The sequence below is a fragment of the Colias philodice genome, chromosome 25 (genome assembly GCF_061535455.1).
Source record: "Colias philodice isolate Cphi_HAF_F1 chromosome 25, ilColPhil1 Martin Lab GWU primary, whole genome shotgun sequence".
Lineage (NCBI taxonomy): Eukaryota > Metazoa > Arthropoda > Insecta > Lepidoptera > Pieridae > Colias > Colias philodice.
The window spans coordinates 8,071,028-8,089,643 of NC_143110.1; the positions used below are offsets into that span (position 1 = coordinate 8,071,028).

Here is an 18,616-nt window from a genome sequence, read left to right on the forward strand (position 1 = left end):
TTGGATGGTTGCTAATATTGCTCTCTCTGCATATATACAATTAATTTAAAAAAATATCCTCATAAATATTTATTACATTGGAAGCAAATAACTTCTAAGTTTTTAATGAATGTTTTTAAAAATTATTTACGTGAATCAAAAATAGTACTTAATTAATTTTTTTTGAAAAATATATTCAAAGACGTAATAAAACGTTGATTTTATTTCTTTATTATCTAATCTTTTAATGAGGTCAACTTATGTTCTGTCTGATAATTTTATTACAGGATTTCCCGGGTTCTACACTGAATTTAGTCATATGTTAGTCTTCCCCCAAATAAAGAAAAAAAGGTTCTACACCCCTAATTTTTTTCATATGTTAGTCTTCCCCCAAATAAAGAAAAAACTGAATAAGTGCAAAACTAAACCTTATTCTGTAAGACATAAAGTTCTAAATCTAAGTGACAACTGTAATGTAACGGTTTTTTGACAGAAGTTAAGAAAGTATGTTATAAATCAAAGAATAAAAACAGTGTTAGTCTTACCCCGTTTAGTGGGGCAAGACTAGCAGTTCAAATAGTCTATAGATTTCATTTAAAAAATCGGATTCCAGTATACTTGCGTGAAAATTAAAAGATTTGTATAAAAGCGTAAAGAAATCTTAATTTAGTGTTATTTTTCATTTAACAGTAAGATGTGAAATTTCAGTGTATGAAGCGATCTTTCATTTCTAACAACAAACTATGTTAGTCTTACCCCACCTTACCTTAACTATACGTAATATTATCAACTTTATCAATGTGAAAATGTATTTTTTTGTTTGTCTTTCTTTCACGTATACGTCGCCGCAACGGATCGATTTTATTTAATGATTTGTGGCTAGAGTGATGTAGACTATTTTTTTAACGTCGCTTTGGTATTTCGTTTTTAAGCGCAATGCTAGCCAATAAATCATAATAACCAGTAACTACTTTATTTGATTAGGGCCGCCTACAATCGTTTGTCAGAAAAAAGCCAACGACAATAAATCAAAAGTTTCCCGCCAAAAATATATCCACAGATACAACTCGCCTCAGACCTGAGATTAATGATATTATTTAACCTACATTGTTCGGAAATATATTCTTTGGTGTACAATTTGTGAATTGCGTGATCGACTTTCGCCGCACGAATAAACATTTAGGGTCATTTTAAGATTACAATTGTGCTGCATACCTAATTTTTATTTAGGTAAATAGGTAACTTATATAGGTATATCAGATTGCTACAACACGAGATGGTTTGTTACTTCATAATTAATTTCAATTACATGGCAGGTATATTTATTCAGATTTAAAAATATTACTTGTCGGATATTGCTTAGTCTCAAAACGGCATTTCACTTGCATCATAATTATAGGGAGCAGGCAGTATTATTCCGTGTCATAGGTAATTGAATGACATAGAAAGGCCTTTCCTAAAGTCGCCCATCTGTAACTGTGATATACAGTTGCAATTTTCAGAGCTGATGTATTTCTGATGCAACTTTAACGTGAAAATTAATAATAATTTGTATTTAAGCAACGGTGGGCGCGGTCATAATTTGGATGGATTATGGTTATGGAGTTTCCTTAGTGTCGCAAGTCTGACTCGCACTTGACTAGTAAAATGGCATAAAAAACTGCATTCAAATCATTAAACTTTCACAATATAAGTACCTATTCACCTATCCCATAAACTACGGTCTACCATATTAGCACTTTCTATATCAAAAAAATGTAATTAATTAGAATTACATATTATGTAAATGCAGTTTTTAATTCTATTTGGAAAACTGGTGGTTCCGAATTATATGTAATATTATTTCTGTAATCTGTTGGATATTTTACTAATTTATATTACAAAAAATAATACATAGGTAGCTAGAGATACAGGACCGCCCCACGCTGACTTCGCACATTTGCAATAATTATATGCATTTTATGTTTGGTATGTACCCCGTACCTACATATTTACAAATCTTCTTCTTGAATCATTATCTATTAAAAAAGGACTGCATCAAAATCGGTTGCAGTTTTAAAGATACATAGGGACAGCGGGAAGCGAAAATTTTTATTCGTTTTAAATTATCTAAGCGATAACATAGCTTTGATAAAATAAATAAGAACTCATTTTCAGCAAATCTAGTCTCTAGAATCTAGATGTACATAATTTCGTAGTTCGTTTGTAGCAATAATTTCGTTCTAACCACATTATATCCCAATTCTCGCTTTCTCATTTATGATACTCACATGAAATAAATATATCTTTACTAAAATCATTTTTCTACTAATTTACTAGGAAATATAAGTTGCATTAGACAAATAAAACCTAAACCAGTTAATATAATAATTATACTAGTCTAATAAATATCAAAGAATATAACAAATAGCAAGGTTCAAGCAACCCCACCTACATTTAAAAACTTTGATTTGCATATTTAACAAATAAAACACAATAATATCTGTAAATATTTATTGGCAGCTGTGCCTACGCGTCGGCGATAGTAACCTCAACTTCAACACCAGGCTCGATGTTAATAGACGTGATTTGTTTAACAATCTCAGATGGCGAGTGAAGATCTATCACTCTCTTGTGGATCCTCATTTGGAACCTATCCCAGGTCTTGGAACCTTCACCGCAGGGAGTTTTGCGCGTTGTAATGCGGAGGATCTTGGTCGGCATGCGCACTGGTCCCTGGAAATTGGAGGACAATAATTAGAATTACAGTTTAATAGCATAAATACATATGTACTATAGATAGACATAATATAAGAGGAAAAGATTTTGATATTTTAGTGTTTTATGGCATTCAAATCCTATGGGTGGCCGAGAGGTCGAAGTCGTTGCCCTGGATTGGTAGGACATGGGTTCGAATCCCGCCTAGTAATCGAATTTTTTCTATTCTTTAAAAATTTATCCATTTTTAAATCCAAAATATCATCGTACTCGGCGATAAGTGAAAAATGGATAAAAAACGTCATAACTCCGAAAATACGAAAAATCGCATAACATACATGGGGGTGATTTGTATAGCCCTCTAGGTCCTCTACCTCCTAGCTTCCGTTCATCACTACTTTTTGGGACACCCTGTATTTAACAAATAATAAGGAACAGAAGTACTTAAAAATTAGAATCTTAGCACCTTATAAATTTTTAAAGAATAGAAAAAATTCGATTACTAGGCGGGATTCGAACCCATGTCCTACCAATCCAGGGCAACGACTTCGACCTCTACCTCCTAGCTTCCGTTCATCACTACTTTTTGGGACACCCTGTATATGAATCTGTCTTTTTTATATGATAAGCTTGTTGCAGACCTATGAGCAGAATGTACTATAGACACATACACTCTGCACTTTGGAATGCACTAATGTTGCACCAGTTTGGTGAACACTGCACTAAGAACATGCAATGTTTTCATCAAGGTGCAATTAACACTACTGCAAGTTATAAAATAGATTTTTTGACACATGTTAACTGACACTACTAAAAGTTGTGTACGAACGTACGTCCATTATAAATCAGTAATTACAGGTGTCTTGCAACATAAACTAGATAATATTTATCATGAAATCTCTTGTACAGAACGATTCAAACTTAATGGTGACTCGGAACATCATCCAATATTATTATTCAATTTATATTTATAAGTTTATACATCATCCAATGCGCAGAAAACAATTTTAGGTATTTGCGGGGCGTTGAGGGACCTGTGCGCACCCGCACCTAACTTCCGAAACGCCATTAAGTTTGAATCTATCTGTACAAGTAATTTTATGACAAATATTATCTAGTTTAAGTTGTAAGACGCCTGTAATAACCGATTTATAATACCGACTATAAAAATTGACAGCCTTAACTTACATATTAGAAACTAAGTAGAAAGCCTGCCTGAAAGACATCGCTTCTTAGCGATAAGGCCGCCTATTTTGTACCGCTCTATATTACTTTGTTTGTATTTTTTTGTTTGATTTTGTTTTGTTTGTGTGTGCAATGAAGTGTTTATTATTAAGTAATAACTTAAGAAATACATACCTTAACACGCAGCTTCTGCTTCTTAGCACCGTTGATGAGGTCCGAGCATACTTTCTCGAGCGACCTCACATTACGGGAAGTCAGCGTGATGCGAATTCTGTGGACGGGCGAGATCTCCGCCTGGGGCTTCTCGATGTCCTTGCCTGACACTACAGCGGCTGCCTGGAATGATAATTAGTTACATAAGTGAAGTCCCATGTCCCCTAGTGGGGTAAGGGGCAGATGCATTATACATCTGTTTCACTGATCGATTTTCTTTAGGGACAAGTAGGTGATCAGCGTTCTGTGTCCTACCAGACCGAGAAATTTCTTTTTTCTTCGTCTCTACCGGGAATCGAACCCAGGACCCCTCGGTGCTACGCTCACGCGTCAACCACTGTACCAAGGAGGCGGTCGGATAATTAGTTACATAGGATTATAATATTGTTATGTATTATGGCTGGTTCACACTTTGATTAGTGTGAGTGCAGGTGATTAGTGCGAGTGCAGGTGTGTAGTGCGAGTAGTGTCCAATTGACTGCGAGTGCAGGTGATTAGTGCGAGTGCAGGTGTGTAGTGCGAGTAGTGTCCAATTGACTGCGAGTGCAGGTGATTAGTGCGAGTGCAGGCACGCTGCGAGTGAGGGGGAAGGGAGGGCGCGCGGGACGTGGCTACTCGCAGTCCACTCGCAAAAAAATAGAACACGCTTCTATTCACTTTACGGCTAAACTGTACATTATAGGGCGTGGAGTTGAGAGTCGTAATTTTTTTTGTGGTTAGCTATTGTCCTATGGAACCTAAATCTGAAATTTCACAGCGCGAAAACTTTTTGTTTTTGAGTCACGAATTTTTGAAAATCGGAAAATTTTACTCCATTTTATCTTTGAAACGCGAACTTACTGTTATGACAGTGTCAAATTGACCTACAGCGATTGTCAAACGCGTTTCATTTCAGGTAAAACATTTCTATCTAACAAAAAAAATATTATAATTTAAATTTTATTTATGAAATTTGTATATTTTTTAACAACAACATTAAAAATAATTATTATTAAGTATAGTTTTTGTAAAATAGATTAAATAAAATAAAATTATTAATATTCGCAATTTATAATTTAACAAAAATATTAATCGAAGTGTCTAGTAGTCCGCTAAACGGATGAATAAAATAAATTAGTCGTCCGATTACCGGATGAATAAAATAATTTAATCGTCCGATTATTCGGATTACTAGATAACCTTTTAACACTAAAGCTAGTTGGGTTGGACTAAAGCAAAGGGGGCGCAGGACTTTTGATGGAGTTGGTGTCATTTTAACACCTATTTATTATTGTTTTATCGTAAAGATAACGCTAATATAAGCATGTTTTATAGGAACAACTTTTCTCTAAAATCAAAAATGGCGGAGATATTCACCCTCAATTCGTTAGGTTAGGTTTAGGTTAGGTTAGCCTTTAGGTTAGGTTAGGTTAGGTTAGGTTAGGTTTCTTAAAAAAAAACTACACAGAAATAGGAGCCCCGCGAAGCGGGGCTCCGTCGACGCGCAAAAAAAAATCAAGTTAGGTTAGGTTAGCCGTTAGGTTAGGTTAGGTTAGGTTTCTTAAAAAAAAAACTACACAGAAATAGGTGCCCCGCGAAGCGGGGCTCCGTCGACGCGCAAAAAAAAAATCTAGTTTAGGTTAGGTTAGCCGTTAGGTTAGGTTAGGTTAGGTTTCTTTAAAAAAAAAACTACACAGAAATAAGAGCCCCGCTTCGCGGGGCTCCGTCGACGCGCAAAAAAAAATCAAATACCTACGTGTGCCCTCCTCCCCCCACAAAAAACCTATAATACGTGCGGCAGTTCTCTAAAGAAACCCCGATAACCTAACTATATAGATAAATAGATGTTATCGGACGATTAAATTATTTTATTCATCCGGTAATCGGACGACTAATTTATTTTATTCATCCGTTTAGCGGACGACTAGCGCTGTCCAATATTAATTGTACGCTTTGTACCGTGGAACAAAACAATAACGACGTCATTTTCAGTTACCGTTCGTTTGCCACCTTTCAGTCGAGATCGTTTCGTGCGTACTCCTGTTAAGCCCTAAAACTGTACAAAACTATTAAACTTTTACTTTTAGCATACAAATAGGTAGCGAGGAGCGAAGCGACGAGCGTGTTAGGTTAACATTTGAACTGCCGCACGAGCCGAGCGAGCGAAGCGAGCGTGCCGCGGCAGCGGCCGGCGAGTGCCAGAAGCGACTTTAGGGCGATTCCCACTCAAACAAAAAAAAAACTACAGGTCATACTAATGTCTATTACATTAAATCTGTCATATTTCAAATCAAAGAGCTAATGCAATATTACTAGTATTGAAAACTATTATTGTAAAGTAATAATTAATATTAATTGCTTCAGATCAATGTGGAACTGGAAAAAAATACCTAAAGCAAAGGGGGCGCAGGACTTAGAAAATTTTTGATGGAGTTGGTATCATTATAACACCTATTTATTATTGTTTTATCGTAAAGATTACGCTAATAAAAGCATGTTTTGTTGGGGCAACTTTTCTCTAAACTTGATAATTACCAAGATACATGACGGATTGTAAAATGTAAATTTTTTCAATGATGGAATATTATGTATTCAATATTAAGCTGCGAAAGTCCGAATCTAGCTAAAAAACGTTACGCTAAAATAAGCATTGCATTATCATAAGACTTGCCACAGAACCGAAGCTGTCAACCCCGAATTCCACGTAGTCTTGTTTGCCCTACCCCTAGAGTGTATGTAAAAAGCCGGAGGCGCGGAGGGAGAGCAGCCCTCGCCCGCCGTGACAAAGCTCGGGAGCCGTGCGGAGCGGAGCGGCTGAGGCTGGTCGCCGAAGGCGACCAATAAGCTGAAGCTGCGAAGTGGAGTACGGGCGACCCACTTCCCGTAGCGCCGGAGCTAAGGCAGTGTCTGAGACAATATAAAAAAGACATGAGGAGATAGGGAAAGGGTTAGGTTAGGTTTTATCATCAATCTTTGAGGGCGAATATCTCGGCCATTTTTTATTTTAGAGAAAAAGTTTTTTTTATAAAACATGCTTATTTTAGCGTTTTGAATAAAAATTATGTATTTTATGATTCCTATACAATTTTCACTTTAGATCAAAAATTTTCTAAGTCCTTACTTTGCAGTTTGCGCCCCCTTTGCTTTAGGCGGACCAAAACTTAATTTGTAAATATCTCGAAAACTATTAATTTTCGCGCCCCCCCCTTTACAGGGGAAGTTCCTAGTACCCACCCCCCCTCTCTCCACCCCCCACTACCCCCAAATTCCACGCCCTATAATGTACAGTTTTACCCACTTTACTACACAGCCTACTAAACACTCGCACTAAACAGTCGCTGTCCACACGTAGTACTACTCATCACCTGCACTCGCACTAATCAAAGTGTGAACCAGCCATTTGGTATTGTTAGAGATTTATTGTGTTTCAATTTGTAAAATGCTATAGTGTAAAAGAATTTAAAACAGTTAATGCATTGCTTTCAGAATCAGTGTGTAGACTGGAGTGTATTTATAATATTGTATGTGTAAAGAAACTATTTAAACTATTTGAAAGATTTTTAATGCAAAATTGTAATTGATATCGATGTACCTGCAATATTGATCCTTACAGTAGCAATAATTAGAACATGTTTATTTTAGTGGGCAAAATAATTGTTGCTCTATAATATGAGATAGGTTTAACGATATTTCGGTTAATAATTGATTAAAACAACAAAAAAGTAGTGATAACAATGGAAATTAATGAATATTTGACTGAAATAAATTCATTCTTTCGAAGTGTTTAATTTCAAAGCGGGAAAATGATTTGGCACGTGTACACATAACCTAAAAAATTGTGATAATGGAAAACCCAACTTTTTAAACAATATCTATATATAGCTAACAATATTAAAATAAATTACAAGCTTTTACTTACCATTTTGTTTTGATTTTCCGGTCGAGTTAAACAACTTTTCCGTAAAAATTGCTCAGCGCTGAACCGGAGAACAATCTCACTCAAACGTCACGTTAAAAGAGAACAAAGATGGCGCTCAAATTTTGACAACAAATACAGTGTTACCATTTACTTTGTCTTTTTAAAATTTGCAATGATATTGTCTATGGAATTTTATGAAAATCTAATATATGTGCTTGTATCGTTTATGAAATGTATTGATCTGTAATCTATCTAATAACGGATCTTACAAACTCGACTATAGAATTAAAGACATTATACTTAATTGTAATATATTTTTATTAATAGCTACAAATTATAAATAGATCTTAGTTATTTAAGGATAACATTGGAAACTAATGGAAAACTTAAACTTAAAATATAATCTTACTACCTTTAAAAGAACAATATACATTTACACAATATCAATCTCTGGTTTATAGTTTTATACATTGTTTAGCATTAAGCTTTTAACTTGCTTGTCGAATTTTCTGAAACAAAAAGAAGCATTAATTCCACATTTAAATTAGTAATTATAAGCAAAATGAATACCAATTACCGAATACTTACGGAGAAGTTATTTGATCACCAGGTAAATGGAAGGGATTGCAAATAGCATCAGCATATAAAGCATGCAGTCTTCGTAAAGCAGTTCTCACTTCAGCATCCCTTATGTTGCTCCCACTTGGGGACGTAGAACTTGTGACTAACACCAGTTTAATACGCGTTTTTGTTACATAGCCATATCTGTAAACAAACAGAAAAGTAAAAAATATACAAAACTATTTAAATGTTCCTAATATATATTTTTACGAATTACTCACATTTTATGAGTATCTGTGGAATATAGTAATCCAAGGTACAAGTCTCTTAAGTCCGTACGTGTAGTATTTGAAGCTGAATTTGTATTAGTAGTATTACTGGATACTAATCTTTCTTCTAATGCATCCAAAGCAGTATGAACCAACCACTGCCTTGATAATTCATTATCTGTGCTTGTATCGTTTCCAATTCCACCAATATATAAAGGAGCATTCTGTAACAAATTTCCCCAAATAATGGGTAAATATTTACATGGTATTTGTCTATGGTATAACAATGACATGTTTTTATTTCGTCACTATACCAATAAAATGGTTTTTGTATTTCATTCTCAAAAACAATTGACGTCGCATTTCATTTATACTTACATCTTTTCCAATAACAGCTACACAAACAGCCATTTTATCAAGAAAATCCCGAAAATAACAATAAATGAAGGCAAATACAAGAAAGAGAAACACCTCTCCGTCAAAAGTCAATGTCACAGTTGACACTTCACTTGACACTTGACAGTACATTTTTTTATACCTAATTTTGAGTTCTGGCTTCAGAATAATTTATCACATAAATTATAATTTTATGTCACATCAAAAAATTCTTACTTAAATATTTGATGCATTATCAGTTAAATAAGTGGAAATTTTATCAAAAAACATATTTAATTGTTTATCTTTCCATGTAAAAATGTTGAATACTGGACCAGTGCAAACTTAGCACCCCATCTATGGAATTTTGGGTCGAAAATGACCTTGATCGTTAGGTCCCCGTTAGGTCCTTTAAGGTCCACCAATTTTTTCGTTAGGTCCCCTTTAGTTTTTTTTTAAATAATTTTTTAAATTTTAGGTATAAAAAAATTACACTTTAGCACCCCATCCATAGAATTTTGGGTCAAAAATGACCTTAATCTATAGGTCTTCGTTAGGTCCTATAAGGTCCCACAATTTTTTCGTTAGGTCCCCTTTAGTTTTTTTTTAAATATTTTTTTTTTAATTTTGGGTATAAAAAAATTACACTAGCACCTCATCCATATCAAAATTGGCGAATTTTATCAAAATCGTATTCTTTACCGTTAGGTCCGTATAGGTCCATCATTGAAATTGTTAAATTATTTATTTTATTAAAATCTATATATTTATAAGAAAGTCGTGTTAGTTACTCCACTTATAACTCAAGAACGGCTGAACCGATTTAGCTGAAAATTGGCAGGGAGGTAGTTTAGAGCCAGGAGAAGGATATAGGATACTAAATATGTACCACGGGCGAAGCCGGGGCACTAGTTATAAAATAATTGAAACCTGCGCATGCGCCTTAGAGCATTAAGACATGCGCACATCATACATAAACAGCGCGAAATTTAAATTGGTATCGTTTCATTTATTAAATCAATAAATAAATCTATACTAGTCACGTAGACGGACGACTAGTCACGTCTGGTTCGAAAGATGAGACTGGCTTTTTATTTCGAAAATTTATTTGGCAACACTTAACAGTTAACTGTCATTAAAACCTGAGTTGTTGATGTGTCAAAGCTTGTCAAAGTGATTTTATTTTCTGCGATTTTAGCTTAGGATTTTAGTGATTTCTAATAATTGAAAACTGAGTTGAAAACATGACGAAAACTTTAAACTATGATTAATAAATTTAAAAAGAAACAATTTGAAAGAGATGTAGTTTTCAAGGAAAAACACACAGTGTGACTTGATATTTTGATACTTTTCATCTTGATTGCATTGCACATTATATGATTTGTTTAATATTATTATTATTATTTTGCATGGATGATACCAGTAATCCAGTTATAAACTATTAAAGCAACAATATAAAATTGAACGATCTGTCCGTTCAAAATGTTTAAAGACACAAAATCAGTATCTCAACGAGATTTCTTCTATGACCGAACCATGTTATTCATGTTGAAGAGCAGTACAAAAAAAACAAGATGGAATAACTGCAGAAATGGAAGAGTTAATGATGTCAGAGATAATGATAGTGATTCTTATTCTTTATTCGCGGCTGAACGCGGCTTTTAGATTTAATATGATTATATTGATTAAACAAAATTTAATTGTATTTTATTATGTTTTTTATTACTTTCACTAGCTGTTCTTTTTTTTATCTGTATCAGATAACTGTACCAGATTACATATATATAATATTATATAGATGAAGAGTTTGTAGAGGTTGTTAATCTCTCAAAAAAACAAAGCTCGTAATAATAAATTAAAGTATCAAAACTTTATTTCCAACTATAACCTAAGTTACCATTAGGTTACCTTAATATGATGATTTTTTGAATTTGCCGCCTTTTCCAGTCTTATCTTTCGTTAGCCGGACTATCACCACAGTATCACCATATTTCCTACAGTATGGCGACGAATGTACTTGTGCAGAGAAACGGAGGGGAACTGGCGGGGGGTCGGGCGACGCGGGCCGCTTAATGCAATCACGCTGAGTTTGCATTAACTATCGCGAAAGGACGACGCAGTCGTATTTTTTGTGTAATAATTTTATTATACATAGGTACTTACATATTCTATTATGGCGCGCAAAAACTGTTCCGTTTACGGATGTAAATCTACATTGAAATCCCAGAAGGAAACAATATTTCAGAAAGATTGTATTAATAATTGTATCTGTTGAATTAAAATCAAAGCTATGTATATGTTGTCCTCATTATTTTCTAATCAGATTGTACATCCCAATGCGAATGCATTACTTCTTAAATGGTATAATATACAATTAAGAACATCCAAAAATAAAGTGTCCACGTAAATAATATTTAGCAGTGCAATATCTGTAATTATATATTTATGAACAAATGATTACATCAGATTTAATAATCGCAATTATTTTGAATGTACATATGAATAAATGATTTCATCATAATATTAATAATCACAATTGTTTTATTTCCCATTTGTTGCAACCCTAGCGTATTTTCGTGTGGCAGCGTAAGTACCTACGCTGGCGGCGGCATCGCGCGACATCAAAGGCGTTTCCTTACTGTAGGAAATAATATTGTAATACTGTGCTATCACTATCATTATTATATTATACATAGTATAAAACAAAGTCGCTTTCTCTGTCCCTATGTCCCTTTGTACGCTTAAATCTTTGAAACTACGCAACGGATTTTGATGCAGTTTCTTTTAATAGATAGAGTGATTCAAGAGGAAGGTTTATATGTATAATAACATCCATTAAATAGTGGAGAAGTACTGCTATTTTTGAGGTTTCTAATGTGATGTCGTAAAAAATTACCAGCCTTACTTATAAAAACTGACTGATCTGTTGCATAAACACCTCTCAGTTAAATAACTCTCAACTCCTTAAACAATGATTAAAATAATCTTAGGTACTTATAAACCTATCTCAGCAGTCTCTCAACTAAGTTACGTCAATATATGTATTTTTTTCTAGTAACATTATCGAAATAAAACCCGCTATTCACGTAAAACTTGACTAAAAATGTACTTTTTGACAAATATGAATAGTAGACTTTATTTTGTATGACGTTTAACTGACAGGATATTGATAACTTTCAAATTTCAAACATTTGTACAGATTTGAGATTTTTGATAAATTCAAATTCAGTTTTAATTTAAAATGAGTTCAATGATCAATAAACGTTCTCGTTCGACGAATTGGAGTGAGGAGGATAAGGTACGTAATGTACACAAGAAATCTAATAGAATGTACTTATTTGCTTACATGTTTTAATGCTTATTAATAAATATATATTGCTCTTTAGAAAGTGCTTCGAAAATAATTAGTGCTCGAGCGAGCACATATTATATTAGAGAATAAGGATACGTCGACTAATACAAATACAGCAAAAAAACTTGCATGGGAAGATGTTTTGTCTTGGTTATTTTAGTTTTACTTATTCTAACAGTTTCTTGTATTTAATAAATTGTTACAGTGTAATAACATTATTATTGTATTTATATTTCAGTTATAATATCATTTCACTCCATAAAAGGGACTTAAGCCAAATACAAAATCAGTGGAGGAATTTGAAGAAAGCTAAGGCTTCGGAACACAAATTTAGAACGGCAAGAAACATGACAGGCGGGGGACCTCCGCCACCAAGTCCTCCGCCTGAAGATCAAGAGCTTATAGCAGCTCTTCCTAATGAGTTTGTGGTTGATAACAATCCTTTCGATAGCGATGCAACACATGGCCAACAGGTTTATATTTTTTACATTTTCTACTGCTATTATTCCTTAATTTGGAATATCCATTAAGGGATAATAGCGCTATGCATATATAGTTTTTTATTGTGAGATTGAGTAATTATATTTTATATATTTATAGGAAGTTACTAAGGAGTCTGCTGATGATACATTGAAATTGAATGAAAATGATGAAAGCACTGCACATGCATAGGTAATCATATTATATAATAATTTGTATAATATTTTTATCAGTTATGTTATACAAAAATATCAGTATTATAAATAAAATTTATATTATTTTAAAATAATTATTATTTTTTTATTTTTAGCCTGAATTGCCAAATTTCTCCACTGAATTGCCACGTATAAATCCTACACACCATATTTTCAAAGCTAAACCAAAAAAAACGTAAGTATGTAATGTTGAAAATAGAATTTCATGAAATTTCCTGTGCTTATTGTTCAGCTGTGATTTATGTGAAATAATGTTTAATGTTTATGTTATTTTTACAGTGGGAAATCAAATTCCAATTACGAGCATCAATTATTCCTCCTTGCAAAAAAAAGCAGGGAGGAATTAATGAAGCAACAACAAGAGTTGCATCTATTAAGAATAGAGCAAGAGAGGGAGCTTCACCTATTAAGAATAGAACAAGAGAGGGAGCTTCACGAGAAGAAGCTCCAAATACTTGCATTAGAGGAGGAATATTTAAAAAAAATAAATTTTGAAAAATAATAAAATATGGTTTTTATTGATTAAAATAAGTTTCAATATAAATGGCCCTGTTTATATTTTCGTCTTCATCTTCTATATTATCAGGGATAGTTGGATCGATTAATAATTGATTTTCAAGGCCTGAAGGATCTAGAAAAATACAAAATAAAGAATTAAAATATGCTTATTTTTTATGTATTGGCATTATTAAATATACTTTGTTTACATATTAGTTTGCACAAATACCTTGATTTAAAATAGACTCATTAAAGAGTATTGCTAAATTGTGCAAAACTGCACAAGCAACAATAGTGGTCTTGATCACTTGCAGAGACCCTCGCATTGTTTCGTTGAGTATGCGGAATCTTTGCTTCCACACCCCAAAGCAACGCTCTACAGTATTCCTCGTTCGTATGTGACTCAGGTTGTACCTTTCTTCTGCCTGTGTCCTTGGTCTTAATATTGGTGTTAGAAGATGCGAAGTACAAGGATACCCGCTATCTCCAATCAGCTTCCCATGAAATTCATTCTCCTCAAACCTCCGCTTTATTGAGCTTTCTCTATATATGCGGGAATCATGTGTACTTCCTCTCCAGTGACACACAATATCGCAGATTTTAAGGTCAGAGTCACATACTACCTGTAATTATTGTCATCAATATTATTATAAATTAGAAACACATAATAGCACACATAACAATGAAAATTTATTACTTTAAATACACTATGATCAAACTAAAATGTTATTGTACAATGTTCATACTTGAGTGTTAATGGAGTAATGTCCCTTCCTATTAACATAGTACTGTCCAGCCTCTCCACTCACTTTGCGTATCTTAATATGAGTGCAATCTATTGCACCAATGATACGCTTCATCCCGCATATTATGGCCTCAAATTTCCTAATTGCTTTGGCTTCCTCGGTTGAGTTCGACGGCATATTAATATAACGCGAACTTTTAGAAGCTAACGCAATAGCAACATTTCGGGACAAACGGGAAAGTGTCTGTTGACTCATTCTGTGAATGTCAGCACAATCTTCTTGGATCTGTAATGTAATAGATCGTTATACAGGCTTTTCTATTGTATATATCCAAAACTAGAGCACAAGTCACATCTACCTCATGCCGGCCCCAATATCGAATAACTGCCATCACTTGCAGTTCCACTGGAATACCGCCCCCTCGAGTGTCCACGCGAAGGTCATCCCGAATCAAATTAATGATTTGTTGCATGTTATTCTTTCCGAATCTATACCTCGACCGTAGTGTGGCCCTGTGGCCGCTACAAAAAATATATTGACACCATAGATTGACACTAATACCAGGTTATTTTAATTCTAGGTTGAAAAGTAGGTTTTTAATAAATAAGCACTCTCAGAACAATAGATTTATTTAATAAATGAAACGATACCATTTTAAATTTCGCGCTGTTTATGTATGATGTGCGCATGCCTTAATGCTCTAAGGCGCATGCGCAGGTTTTTATTATTTTATAATTTTAATAAAATAAATAATTCAACAATTTCAATGATGAGCCCATACGGACCTAACGGTAAAGAATACGATTTTGATAAAATTTGCCAATTTTGCTATGGATGGGGTGCTAACTCAGAGGAATGCTAAAGTGTAACTTTTTTATACCTAAAATTAAAAAAAAATTATTTAAAAAAAAACTAAAGGGGACCTAACGAAAAAATTGTGGGACCTTATAGGACCTAACGGAGACCTATCGATTGAGGTCATTTTTGACCCAAAATTCTATGGATGGGGTGCTAAAGTGCATTTTTTTTTATACCTAAAATTTAAAAAATTATTTAAAAAAAAACTAAAGGGGACCTAACGAAAAAATTGTGGGACCTTAAAGGACCTAACGGGGACCTAACGATCAAGGTCATTTTCGACCCAAAATTCCATTGATGGGGTGCTAAGTTTGCACTGGTGAATACTGGTATTATTTTCATAGTGACAGAAGATAACATCATCGATGAAAAATACAATTCATGTCAAAAGCTTTTTCAGCTTCAGAGTTCAGAGCAAAGTTGTTGTTTGTCAACAATCATGAATTTCGTTTTTGGTGTAAAGTAAAATTAGAATATTCTTTCCAAAAAAGTTAGGGAACATAAATTAACAGCCGTTGTTTATATCAATAACAAACAAAAGATACTCAATCTATTAAAAACATTTATCGTGATAAATACTTAGTTGAATCAGTTGTGAAATTTAATTGTTTTATCTATCAGTGCTCGACCACAAGAACGTGACATGATTTGAACTCATTAATTATAATGCCGGAGAGTGACGAGAGCGATTTAGTGTACGAAATCGACGATAAAGGTCAAAATATGCTGGTGAGATCGCTGGAATCAACACAAAGAGCATATCTCAGGTTTACGAACAAAACATCGCGTCCTGTTGACGTGTGGTGGCGGGATTTCCGTGGGATGAAGCGACATTACGTGCGATTGGATGAAGGATCGCATTTCGACATAAATTCCTTTATCACTCACCCGTGGGAGTTCACTGACGTAGCAACAAAGGAACGGTACGTGATAAATAATAATCCGATATATCGTCCGCCGAGGAATATAGGCGGTATGACGTTCCGAACGAATTGGAACATAACTATTAGTGTCCGAAGTTTGAGACAGACTGTGTTGCTGTCTTTGGCATTGCATTTAAAAGATTCGAATGCAGTGAACGCACTGGGGTTGCCGAGGACTCTAGCAGAGGAGTTGCAGCATTTAACAAATCTATTTCACGCTCCACTACCTCCGCCAAGTAGAGACTGAGGGTTGATATTATGTATTATTGTACTTATCGGCTGCTTTGTGTACATGTCTACTATACTGTGGGTGAACTTTTTACCACCCTTCCAAAAACATAGAGAATAAGTGCGATGATTATTTGTATCGTAGATATTAAGGACGAAGGGTCTGTCTACAGAATGTCTTAATGTGATATAATATTTAGATATATGTTTATATATTATAAGATTTTTCGATCTGATGTAATTATATCAATAATCAGGGCTTATATTATTACATTATATGTGTAAAATATTGTAAATTGTAAATTATATTCTATGTACATTATTGTCTTGACTTAAGCTAACTCAGTATCACTTCAATTCTTGTTTTTTTTTTCAAATTCAAATTCAAATTACATTTATTTGCAAGAATGTAGTTACAAATTTTAGATGTTTTGATTACAATATTATGTGGCTAATACATTCTACCCATTGATTGGGTGTGCAAATACTAAAAAAGAAAGTTGATTAGTTTAATTATTTAAATGTACACACAAACTTGGTTATTTTAAATAATCAGAACTACTTATTATGTATACTTCCATTCAGTTTATATATTTCTTAGGTTTCTGCCTATCATTGAAAATAAGCAATATTATATTGCTTAAATTTAACTTAAGCATTTACTTACTTGCTTATAGAATGATTATGTACTGTACATTGTTACTACATTTTGTATATAATATAAATATGTATCATTTTTTATTGATGTAACTACTAATAAGAATAAAATGTTTTATAGAATTTTTATACAATTTATCGTAATATATTATGTTTTAGACATTGCTATAAATGTTATTATAAATATTATCTGTATTCTAATAAATGTGTAGTTGTTTATTACTTACAATTTTTTTATGTGCCTATATAATGTATTTGCAGTTATGTTTCGGAAATATAATAATTATGTTTCTCTACAATTTTATTTGGGATAATTATTTCAATGACTGTATAATAGTTATTTATTATAACCTTCTTTCATTTTAACTCTTATTTAGTTATGCATTTGTACACTAAGATTGGGAACAGCTTACAATAAAAAATGTTGCTTTTTGTTTAGTGCTTAATATGTCAATTCGAATTAAGATTAGTGGTTGATTGAAGAGAGTACAGTTACAATATAAAAAAATTGTCTCCAGATGGATCAGAAAACAAAAAAAAGAGCAGGTGTGCCGAGCACACTTGTCAGAAGTGAAACTTCTTTTGCAAGATTCAATGATACAAAATCGTAGCCTTACATGACGTGACGGTATTGCCATGACGCGGCCTTGAAATTTTATACTCAACGCGCCTAAATAAGTTGCACTTCAATGAGGATATAGGGCACAAACTTGGTAGAGAATTTCCAAAAATAGCTTAGTACTCATTTATATCTTGTTTATGTCTATGTTACAAACTGAAAATCTGTCCCCTTTATTATGTTAATGTAGACGAATGCTTTAAATGTTCAATGTATTTAACATTAATATGCATAGTATTATATTTTAATTATGAAGATATTTCATTTCCGCTTGGCATTTATTATAATATGTTATTTTGATTGAAAAAGAAGAAATCTATACTTCATAATACTGTAATGATTTTATGTATTTGATAAAATTATAGATGTCCTCCTTAAAATACACATAATAATTTTGAAGAAAACTTTGATTATTTACAAAACTATATGTATTTATATTGATGATAAATTCATAGAAACATGTATTTGGCCTATACATTAAAATTTGTTAAATATAGTGTGGTACCTATAAGTATACATATTACATATATTGTATAAAAATTTGTGCCATTAAAATTGTTTTCTGATTAAAATTGTTTTCTTACTCAAAGTAAATGTAAGTTTTATATTTTATGTACTCAAAGAATAGATTTAATAAAGATTTTAAACTGAATATGTTCCTTTCATTTTATTAGTTACTAGCTGCTCCGCGCGGTTTCACCCCCGTAGCTCCACCCCTGTTGGTCGTAGCGTGATAATATATAGCCTATAACCTTCCTCGATAAATGGGCTATCTAACACCGAAAGAATTTTTCAAATCGGACCAGTAGTTCCCGAGATTAGCGCGTTCAAACAAACAAACTCTTCAGCTTTATAATATTAGT

At 33.2% G+C, this 18,616-nt stretch overlaps 4 protein-coding genes and 1 long non-coding RNA gene across 7 annotated transcripts in view; 2 read left to right on the forward strand and 3 right to left on the reverse strand.

Annotated features, from left to right (window-relative positions):
• LOC149477526 (kxDL motif-containing protein CG10681) overlaps positions 1-18,616 on the reverse strand; it is a 128,138-nt gene that overhangs the window by 58,857 nt on the left and 50,665 nt on the right. The window lies entirely within an intron of this gene.
• Positions 2,459-8,110, reverse strand: RpS20 (ribosomal protein S20). The gene is made up of 3 exons (XM_089710936.1): positions 7,973-8,110; positions 4,036-4,197; positions 2,459-2,694 (listed from the first exon to the last, which is right to left on the reverse strand). The coding sequence occupies exons 1-3, from the start codon at positions 7,973-7,975 to the stop codon at positions 2,488-2,490; spliced, it is 372 nt and encodes a 123-aa protein (XP_089567062.1). The 5' UTR covers positions 7,976-8,110; the 3' UTR covers positions 2,459-2,487.
• Positions 8,273-9,303, reverse strand: LOC149477531 (trafficking protein particle complex subunit 2-like protein). The gene is made up of 4 exons (XM_089710842.1): positions 9,181-9,303; positions 8,815-9,026; positions 8,561-8,737; positions 8,273-8,481 (listed from the first exon to the last, which is right to left on the reverse strand). The coding sequence occupies exons 1-4, from the start codon at positions 9,211-9,213 to the stop codon at positions 8,436-8,438; spliced, it is 468 nt and encodes a 155-aa protein (XP_089566968.1). The 5' UTR covers positions 9,214-9,303; the 3' UTR covers positions 8,273-8,435.
• Positions 12,318-13,731, forward strand: LOC149477532 (uncharacterized). Of its 3 annotated transcripts, none has more exons than XR_016317664.1 (5): positions 12,318-12,475; positions 12,768-13,002; positions 13,130-13,201; positions 13,320-13,403; positions 13,504-13,731. It is a non-coding gene; the product is annotated as an uncharacterized LOC149477532 (long non-coding RNA). The 3 variants fall into 3 exon arrangements; XR_016317663.1 differs by having other exon boundaries at positions 13,320-13,399; XR_016317665.1 differs by lacking the exon at positions 12,318-12,475 and adding an exon at positions 12,528-12,679 and having other exon boundaries at positions 13,320-13,399.
• Vhl (von Hippel-Lindau protein) lies at positions 15,685-16,837 on the forward strand. Its single transcript, XM_089710876.1, has one exon. The coding sequence runs from the start codon at positions 15,993-15,995 to the stop codon at positions 16,494-16,496; it is 504 nt and encodes a 167-aa protein (XP_089567002.1). The 5' UTR covers positions 15,685-15,992; the 3' UTR covers positions 16,497-16,837.

What these genes read in the sequence shown, in the direction of transcription:
- RpS20 (XM_089710936.1), bottom strand. An exon ending in AGCAGAAGCTGCGTGTTAAG is followed by an intron (nt 2,695 to 4,035) that starts GTATGTATTTCT and finishes TCCAATTTCCAG; the next exon opens with GGACCAGTGCGCATGCCGAC.
- LOC149477531 (XM_089710842.1), bottom strand. Translation starts at nt 9,213, where the DNA reads ATGGCTGTTTGTGTAGCTGTTATTGGAAAAGAT. An exon ending in TAGCTGTTATTGGAAAAGAT is followed by an intron (nt 9,027 to 9,180) that starts GTAAGTATAAAT and finishes AATTTGTTACAG; the next exon opens with AATGCTCCTTTATATATTGG. An exon ending in TCCACAGATACTCATAAAAT is followed by an intron (nt 8,738 to 8,814) that starts GTGAGTAATTCG and finishes GTTTGTTTACAG; the next exon opens with ATATGGCTATGTAACAAAAA.
- Vhl (XM_089710876.1), top strand. Translation starts at nt 15,993, where the DNA reads ATGCCGGAGAGTGACGAGAGCGATTTAGTGTACGAAATCGACGATAAA.